General features: G+C 34.4%; 1 protein-coding gene across 3 annotated transcripts in view; it reads left to right on the top strand.

Moving 5' to 3' along the window:
* Positions 1-9,995, top strand: part of LOC149846785 (uncharacterized) — a 36,200-nt gene extending 26,205 nt beyond the window's left edge. The window contains exon 4 of one of the 3 annotated variants that reach the window (XM_089996571.1): positions 9,708-9,995. In XM_089996571.1, the coding sequence (XP_089852697.1) occupies positions 9,708-9,741 (34 nt within the window). In that variant the 3' untranslated portion in view covers positions 9,742-9,995. Of the gene's footprint in view, positions 1-8,669; positions 8,843-9,707 lie in introns of those variants that run through there. The other 2 variants (XM_089996572.1, XM_089996573.1) reach the window with 2 other exon arrangements.
* The last annotated feature ends 612 nt before the right edge of the window (positions 9,996-10,607 follow it).

Consider the following 10,607-nt stretch of genomic DNA (forward strand, 5'->3'; position numbering starts at 1 on the left):
TTTTGGCAGCCCAACATTCCGTACCATATAGTAAAGTGGGCTTAATTGTCGTCCTATAAAACTTTTCCTTCAACCGCAATGGCATTCTACAATCTCACAACACTCCAGTTGCACTTTTTCATTTCATCCACCCAACCTTTATCCTATGATTTACATTTCCATCAATTTCTCCATACTTTTGAATGATAGATCCCAAATATCCGGTATTTCTTGCTCACCAAGCTTCACTACACTCCCATCACTACTTCGTTGCTTACTAAACTGACATTTCATATATTTTGTCTTACTCTTACTCAACTTAAAACCTCTTGCTTCCAATGTCTGTCTCCATAATTCTAACTTAGCATTAACCCCAGTTCTAGACTGATCAATCAAAACAATATCATCAACAAACAACATACACTACAACATATTTTCTTGAATTGATCTCGTAAGCTCATCCATCACTATAGCAAATAGGAAAGGGCTTAATGCATATCCTTGATGTAACCCAACCGTTATAGGAAAATTGGTTGCCATCCCTCCACAAGTGCGGATATTGGTTACTACTCCTTCGTACATATCTTTAATTATACTAATGTACTTGAGAGAAACACCTTTCTTCATCATTGTCTACCAGAGAACATCCCTAGGTATTATATCATATGCCTTCTCCAAATCAATAAAAACCATATGCAAATCTTTGTTCCTCTCTCTATATCTCTCAATAAGTTGTCTAAGAAGATGTATAGCTTCCATAATTGATCTTCCAAGCATAGAACCAAATTGATTCTCCGATATCATGACAACCTTCCTCAACCTATACTTAATCACCCTCTCCCAAAGTTTCATAGTATGACTCATGAGTTTTATACCACGATAGTTTGTGCAATCTTGTATATCATCCTTATTCTTATATAGAGGCATCAAAGTACTCTTTATCTACTCATTAGGCATCTTATTTGTTCGCCAAATCTTGTTAAAAAGATTTGTCAACCATTCTAAATCTTTCTCACCCAAGCATTTTCAAGCCTCGATAGGTATACCATCTGGGTCAACTGTCCTTGATTTCATTTTCTTCAAAGCTTCTGCGATTTCTTTCTTTTGAGTCTTGCGCATGAAGTTATGATTTATCTCATGAAAAAGAATGGAGAAGTCTCCAAGATCCTGAGCATGACTTCCATTAAATAGCTTATCAAAATAATCTTTTCATCTCTCCTTAATCTCTTCATCTTTGACTAAAACCCTTTGCGCTTCATCTTTGATACATTTAACCATACCCAGATCCCTCGATTTCCTATCTCTCATCTTTGCAAGTCTATAAATATCCTTCTCGCCCTCTTTGGTATCCAACTTGTTATAAACCTCCTTATATACCATGTCCATCGTGTTTCGAACTACTTTTTTAGCTTCCTTCTTTGCCATCATATACTTCTCCAAATTCTCATTATCACGACTCTTACTTAGATTTCTATAACACTCTCTTTTAACCTTAATAGCTAATTTGACATCCTCGTTCCACCATGATGTATCCTTACCTAGCGGTGCACTGCCTTTAGATTCACCCAATACCTCCTTAGCCACTTTTCTCATGTCACCCGTTATCTTATTTCACGTTGATTCTGAATCCTCCTCGAGGCACCAATCAACTTCCTTAACTATCTGCCCTACAAACATTCCTTGTTTAGTACCCACCACTTAATTCTAGGATCTATCCTATGTCTATCCCTTTTGCGGCATTTTCTAATTCTAAGATCTAAAATTAAGACTCTATGTTGTGTAGCTACACTTTCTCTCGGTATAACCTTACAATCGATGCAACAACCCCTATCTCTCTTTCTAAGTAGGAAAAAATCTATCTAACTCGTATTAACCCCACTTTTAAATGTTACTAGGTGAGACTCCCTCTTCCTAAACCAAGTGTTTGCTAAGATCATATCATAGGATAAACCAAAATTTAGAATCCTTTCTCCACTTTCGTTTCTTTCTCATATACCTGTTAAAATGTATCATTCAACATTTGTAATATTATATATATTTTATATATATAAAGTATAATACATATTCATATATGGTATATATGCATATGTATTATCCTAATTATATATATAAAATATATATTTCTCTATTTATAGGCATAGGGGTAGTTTAGACATTTCCAGTTTTACGCATATTCCATTTGGAATATGTTTGTAATTTTATCTTTTATTTTATTTTTTATTTTTCCTTTTTCGTGGTTTGCGCAACCTAGGGTGGCTCCCCAAAGAGTCGTTGGGGAGCCCCCCAACGGTCACAAATGTGACCGTTGGGGGCTCCCAACGACTCCTTTGGGAGCCCCCTAAGTGGCTCCTTTCTTGTGTTATAAATAGGGGTCTCCCCCTTTGTTTTTTGATATACTTGAGGGAGCTTATGCTCCATTGTAATGGGGTTTTTACCCCTTCTCCATTATTCTTCAATGATATGCAACTTATGACTTTATGTCATATTTTTCCCTTTTTATGGGTTTTATGTGTTAGCACATTATGTGCTTATGTTGTTTCCCTTTAATGGGTATATTTGCACTCCACGTGCATAAGTATGGGTTCATTATTGAACCCAACGTATTCCAAGTCACTTTCTAACATGGTATCAGAGCGAGGTTGAGATCGAGTTGCTCTTTGGTGCATCGGGAAGCGTGGTATTCAAGAATTTGTTAAAGAAAAATGGTGAAGTATTCATTTCTCTCTATTGTCTTTCTTATAGTTATTCGGTATGCATTCTATTTCTTTGAGTATTGTATGAAGAATGGAATATGTTCTTTTCTTTATGTGTGATTTTTGTCATTATGTCTTTTTTGAGTTTCTTGCTACTCCATTGAATCGTTTTCGTATGTTTTTCTTTGAAAAACTTTAAATGATAACTTGTTTGGCGAAAAATTAGATATATGATTGCTCAAAACTTGCTTTAATGGGTCGGTAAAAATTTATGACCGTTGAACTTTGAATTTACATTTTAAACCTAACCTTGTTTATGAAAATACCTTTATATGAATGTTTAGTCTTTAAAGAAATGTATGTTAAGATTAAAATGCTTGTGAAATATAGTTTTTTGAAAAATGTTTGGCATATATGAAAAATTCCATATTATGTGTCCGTTTTATATGAGCAACATTTAATTAAGAAAGTTTTTTTTTAATACCGGTTGAATTAAGTTTTAAAATGGTCTTATGGAATATGGTGATTTTCTTTCCATCTTTACACTCTTAAGGATGTTTTCAACATTTAGAGAGTTCTCTCTCTTTTCAATAAGAGACATTTATATTTTTATGTTGTGATTGTCTCTTGTGGGTTTTGGTGTTTGCCCTTTTGTTTGTTCATTAGTGAATGTTGTAAGTGCTTAATGCACTCTTTTGCTTTTCCGCATATTTCATTACAAAAGTTATGGTCTTCACTAATGTTTATTGTGTACTTATTTCATTAGGAGTAGGTAATAATCTATTAAGTCATGTTTTTCGATAAAACTTAAGAGTGTTAAATTTTTCCTCAATAAATGTTTACTTTTTATTTAAGCCATAATACAATCTTATTTATCATAAGGTTTTGTTAATGAATCTATTTTGTTGGAATTTCTTCCACTTTAATGGAGTTTTCTCCTTCTTTGGGAGTTGTATAAGTTTGTTTGTTCAAACTCTCCTTAAGGAGCCTTTCGGTCCTTATAATCTTCTTGTGAGTATATACTCTTTTATGAAGATTTCATGATTGTTTATCATTTTTAAGTTGAAATAGTAGATTTCATAAGTTTTTCGAAATTCACCATCTTTATGAATGCCTATATTGGACTAAGTTTGTTATTTTTGAACTTCACCAACTTCACTGTTTAATTGCACCTTATGTCTTTCATAGTTAAGGCTTGTTTGTTCCAAATCGGTTCATACACATGATGTTGCTTAATATTTCATGTTATGTTGCATAGTAAGCCTTTTTTGGTGTACAAGACTTCTTTTGAAGATTAAGCATAATTCGTGGTTATGCAAAATTGTTTTGATGGATTATATTGGACCTTTGATTCAATTTGTTAATCTGTCCTCTTTGTAAAATTTTTTTATTTGGAAAATGATTCCTTATGTGTTTATTGCCCTTTTGTGGCATTTATGTTTGTCCATCATATGTTATTTAATGCATCATTGTTTTGGCCTTATTATTGTTTTATTAGAGATGTTTATTGAGGTGAGTTATGGGCACCTCGTGTTATATCATTTTAGATTGTCCAAATTGCCATATTATAGATGGTGGTTGAGGTGAGTTATGGGCACCTTGGGACTCTAGAATGATTTGGTATATGATCTCTAATTATGAGTGTGACACTCGTTGTTATGTCTTTTTAGATTGTCCACTTACCATATTATAGATGGTGGTTGAGGTGAGTTATGGGCACCTTGGGACTCTAGAATGATTTGATATATGAGTGTGTCACTAGTTTGTTCTTGTGCCATTGATATTATGAATGCTTCTAAGTAAATGTGATGGACATATGGTATTTGAAACCTTAAATGTTTTAAGGTACATTTAAAATCAAGATGTTTTGGGATTATAGCCCAACCTTTTATTTGTTTATGAATCTTATGAGTGCATTTGCACATTTGTGATTCCGTATGTTGTGCTCGTTGTGCACATGTGTTCTTGTGATTTTGCACAAGTATTCTAAGTGTTCTTGGTGTGTGTATGTTCACACATTTGTTCTCAAGAATTTTATTTTATCGATTATAGTATCTTGTTGAAGATATTTTTTACATGCATGTTATTGTTATGAGAATTCATTTTAAAAGGAGTATTGTTTTATTCGAGGTTTATTTTCATTACAAGTTTATTGCCTCAAAAGTCTTTTCTTTTTATGCCCATTATCTAAGTGTCATCATATGTAGACAAGAATTTTATTACACCTTCGTGTGTTTTTAGCCCTTTGTTGGCTTTTTGCTCTCTTGGTCTAGTAGCTGAACACACTTGTCTTGAGTGTTTTTATATGTAGACAAGGCACGTTGATTCACACCATGGTGTGTGATTTTTAGCCTATGTTGGCGTTTGTGTCCTTGTTCTAGTCGCTTAGATGTATGCCCATGGTTGGCTTATTTCACTCATTTCAAGTGCCATCATATGTAGACAAGAGATGTATTATGTGTTAGCCCATGATTGACTTATTACTCTTGTTCTATTTGCTGAACATACTTGGTTTTAAGGATATTTTTACGTAGACAAGAGATACTTTTTAGTCCATGTTGGCATGTATGCTCTTGTTCTTGTCGTAGATGCACTTATGTCAAGTATTATTATATGTAGACAAGAGGTTCTTTTACACACCTTTGTGTGTGTCTTTGGCCTTTAATGGCTTTATATTCTTGATCTAGTAGCTTATACACTTGATTTATGGGTTTTTGGAGAACTAATGAGGAAGTTGTTTGTAATGGATGAACTATTATTGAAATTTGCAAAATTCCATTCATGACTTGTGTTTTTCAAGTGAATCATCTTTTTGATATGCATATCAAGTTGATTTCTTAGCATTTAATCTATATATTAAGTGCTTATGGTTTTTGCCACCCTTATATGTAAAATACGTTTTTTTTGTCAATTAAGTGTGACTTTCATAAATGATTTTAAAACCTTGTGAACTCTTGGGTTTATTTTACCTAAAGTATGCTTGGAGACTTCGTTTCTCTTGTTTGGCACTTCATTACATGTTTGAAGCATGATTATTAATGAGTTCTTTGAGTATTAATTCATTTAATGATAAGTATATGCATATGCTCTTTATGGCCTTTCTTGGGCTCTCATTCAATAAAGCATATGTATTTTATGCCTCTTCGTAGGCTTCTTGTGGTATCCCTTCGTGGATCATTTTGTTATTCCTCATTATGGGGTTATATTTGTCCAATGTTGGACCTTTTGAATGCATTATGCATTCTTGCAATTTATTTTTGCATAATGTGCTTCCGCTCATTTTTGTTTTAACATAATGTATGATTTAGAAACTTTGGTTTTTTAAATTTTTCGTTTCATGCTAAAGTAACTATCATATTATACATAAATTTTGCACCTTGTTAGGAATGTTCCTTTTTGAGTAAAGTGCAAAGGTATTTTTTACTTGCTCTTTGTTGTTTTCTTTTCTCAGGATCTTGAAGATAAGAGAAAAGAAAGTCCCTTGGATAGAAGGTGCTCATCGATAAAGACATTGGAGGAAGATATTTACAATGGCATTTGTTCTGAAGGCTCTTGAAGCTTTGAGATTCTTCTTCTTGCCGTCTTCAACCTTTTCGTTCCCCCACGCAAAGCTTGAGGGGGGGTGTTAAAATGTATCATTCAACATTTGTAATATTATATATATTTTATATATATAAAGTATAATACATATTCATATATGATATATATGCATATGTATTATCCTAATTATATATATAAAATATATATTTCTCTATTTATAGGCATAGGGGTAGTTTAGACATTTCCAGTTTTACGCATATTCCATTTGGAATATGTTTGTAATTTTATCTTTTATTTTATTTTTTATTTTTTCCTTTTTCGTGGTTTGCGCAACCTAGGGTGGCTCCCCAAAGAGTCGTTGGGGAGCCCCCCAACGGTCACAAATGTGACCGTTGGGGGCTCCCAACGACTCCTTTGGGAGCCCCCTAAGTGGCTCCTTTCTTGTGTTATAAATAGGGGTCTCCCCCTTTGTTTTTTGATATACTTGAGGGAGCTTATGCTCCATTGTAATGGGGTTTTTACCCATTCTCCATTATTCTTCAATGATATGCAACTTATGACTTTATGTCATATTTTTCCCTTTTTATGGGTTTTATGTGTTAGCACATTATGTGCTTATGTTGTTTCCCTTTAATGGGTATATTTGCACTCCACGTGCATAAGTATGGGTTCATTATTGAACCCAACGTATTCCAAGTCACTTTCTAACAATACCATAGCCTCCATGGATAATCTCAAATCCATCCCTACTAATGCCTACATGTCCATTAAGGTCACCACCGATAAAAATCTTTTATCCATAAGATATCCCTTGTACTACTCCATCTAAATCTTTCCAAAATTGACGCTTAATGGAATCATCTAAACCTACTTGAGGTGCATAAACACTAATAATATTAATAATATTCGTACCTAATATTAATTTAATAAGTAAAATCCTATCACCCTTCCTACGGACCTCAACTACATTATCTATAAACTCACGACTAATAACAATCCCTACTCCATTCCTATTCCTATTTATTCTTGTATACCGAATCTTATATCTTCAAGTTTCTATCACTTTTGCTTTCTCACCTACCCATTTGGTCCTTTGTAGACATAAAATATCAATCTTTCTCCTACACATAACATCTACTAACTCTACCAACTTACCAGTTAAAGACCCTGTGTTTCAAGTGGCTAACCTAATTTTATGGTCTTGCACTATCTTCTTTACCCCAACCCGTCCAACAAAGTGAGTGAACCCTTCCTATTTGACACCACACCCAGGCGCCGGTGTGACGCGTCGCTTCTGGGCGACGACCTAGCAACCCTTGCCCATTTATCACTGCCTCCGGGCCTATAGAGTACAACGCATCGCTCCGTAGGGAACGCCCCAACTAAATTCTCATATTGGTTCATATTCATAGGGTGTGACTAAGTTTTTATGCTGTCTGTCACTAGCGTACTGCAACCCTCCTCCTTTATCCGGGCTTGGGACCGGCAGTGTATTGGTTGAAAAACCAACCTATTACTTAAATGGGTTATTAGTTTGGCTGCTACACTATGTAGGACATTGTTTTTTTGCTGAGGTTTGATAAATAGTATTTTAATCTTAAATTTGTTTAACTACTTTGAAAAGTTAGGTGTTTTAACATTTTAAAATTATGTTAAATTTTATTTTCCTTAAGAGGGTACTTTTTATGCCCTTGCTTTGAGTAGTGTTTAATGATATCAGGTATATTAACGTAGTTTCATAAAATGATTTTGGTCTATATAATTTGTATATATCCAATTAAATTTTTACCTAAAATTATATACAAAATATTCTTAAGATCAAAGTCAGTTTTATACATCATATTTGGTTGGGTTCAGGTCGACCAACAAGAGAGGCAAAATTAGACAAAGAGATAGGTCTAAGCCAAGTCACCCACAATTCTAAGATCATAGAAGCCATACATTGAGTACATTGGCTTAGATTAACATGAGACATATAGGCTTTATCCACCAGTCTCATTCATTTGACACCCTATATATATTGACAAGTTGATGGAACTTAAGGCTAAAAACATGTTTAAATTAATGTTTTTTTTCTTTTAATAGTCAAGCTGGGGGATAAACTTCATGAGATTTGTACCCAAGACCACGCAACCTATCCATCCAGCTACCTCATTCGAGCCCAAATGGTCAACTTGAATCCACTAATCTAAAATAATCCACTAAATCAAGATTTTGGAAAGAATGTGGTGTGACTGAACTTCTTAATGTGTTGTTCTGGATCTATTGGAAATGTACATAAGGTACTGAACTTTTGAGTATAAAACAAAAGCTGGTTGGATAAGCGCCAGTTTGAACTCAAGTCTAAAAGCATTTCCTTACCGATTTCACGGTGGACCCTCATAGTAAATATGTTTACATGTTTTGAAAGAAATTTCTATCTGATGCAAGACAGCTAACCATGTTTTGCTGCATTAGCATTGCAGTGAATAACTAAGGGTAGAAAAGGATGTGATGGGAAGGTTAAGCGATGGCATTTCAAAAGATGGAAATTGAGCCATCTGTTGGTATTTGCAACCAAAGGGTGGATTTCTAGCCATGTGTACAGAAACAAGAGGAACTGAAATAGCTACGTATGAGAAAAAAAAAAGAATACATGGCAAAAGAACTATAACAGAATTCTTTATGTAGGTAAGTACCAAAAGGCTGAATAACCTTTACCATTTGCAGCCACCCAATTACAAAAAGTATTATCCTTAGTATTTGCTAGCCTCGGGACTGATGGTCCCTATATATATGTGTGTGTGTGTGTGTGTGTGTACACACGCAAGCTCAAAGCAGAACAACCAGCTTTCCTGCATCTTGCTTTTACTACAAGAGCTGCTTGTGGCTTTGCTTGCTGAACTCATTTGACAAGCTCTATTCGTTCTCACCCTAGTTCTAGGTGACAACTTGGAGTAGGGATGCAAACAGTTCAGGTATGGGTTGGATCATTCTAAGTCAATTTGAGTCTGAAATACAAATAGTAGATCTGAATCCAGCTTTGAATCTGAATCATATTCATATCTAATGAGGTAGGTTGGAATCTGGATCTGCAATACATGTAATATTGTGTCGTAAAAAAAAGATTAAGAACAAGCTTTTTAGTTAAACACGTTTTTACATATAAAAAATTCAATTGGTCATAAAATACTGATTCAAATCCAAAAATAACCTGGGTAATCAAATCAGAATCCAATCTGAAGCACATTTGGATCTTGTTTTAACAATCTGAATCTGGAAATAATGTGTCTGATTTGGATAAAATATTTAACTATATCTGATCTGTTTGCACCCCTTCCTGAAGTCGACTTTCTCCGAGTCCAAAACCCTTTTCTCCTCCAGACCGGGGTATGTGGCTTTGGTCCATCATAGCTGGTGTGTAGTTGGACTAATTTCTTGCCACTCCTTGTCTGTCCATAAGTAATCTTGCAACCTTCTCTTCTGATAATCTTATATTTGTCCTTTTGTTTACAGTGGCTTGATTTACTGGACTTCACGCTCCGAGTGATTTCATGCGATCAGGATTCTAATCGGTAAATTGCGGAATGTGCTCGCAGTCTCACAACTATCTGCCATGCATGTAATGCTTATTGCCATTGCCTTTAGTGTGCTTATCTGTTATCTTTGTCTGGCAGCCTGTAATTAGATTTACTTTCTAACCTTTGTTCTTTTAAAATGCATATCAATGTAATTCTACGCTGATTCGGAGAACTTCGTCCAGCTGAACTTGTTGCATCAATTGGTATCAAAGTTAACTACTCAGTTAAGCAAGTCCATGTGAGTTGGCTTGATCATGGTTACTGGAAGCTTCTTAAAACCTCGGAAGCTCACTTGATAAGCATGTGCCACACGCTTTTTTTATGCTTCAAAATTTTATGAGAAATTTGCTCTGCTAAAATGAAAAAACTTGCTTCTCACAATATGAAAATGAAATTCGTTAATGTTGTAAATGTTTTCTCATGTTAAATTGTAATTTTTTATTTATGTTACATGAAAAATCTGCACACAAAATTAGTATTTTTGCTAGACATAATCAAAATTCATTTTAATCTCACATGTTTTAACCATATTTTCATGCCATTTTCCACTCTTTTTTATTGTTGATTCTTACTCGCTTCAGGCATCCAAGCATTTCTCAATCATTTGCTTTTTTACCTCATGCTTCACGCATCACTTCTTGCGCTCACTCTTCCTACTTCGGCAACTATTGGATTTTAGGGATGTCAATGGGTCAGATTTTATCTGATATCCGACTGAACCCGACTTTATTTAGTCAGATTTGTTAAACCAAACTGTGGATGTGGTTTTGATTTTTTTGCTACCAAATTTGATGGATACCAGATTTGAGGGATATCCAAATTTGATTACGTGTAA

Source organism: Nuphar pumila, chromosome 2 (assembly GCF_984573655.1).
Source record: "Nuphar pumila chromosome 2, dmNupPumi1.hap1.1, whole genome shotgun sequence".
Classification (NCBI taxonomy): domain Eukaryota; kingdom Viridiplantae; phylum Streptophyta; class Magnoliopsida; order Nymphaeales; family Nymphaeaceae; genus Nuphar; species Nuphar pumila.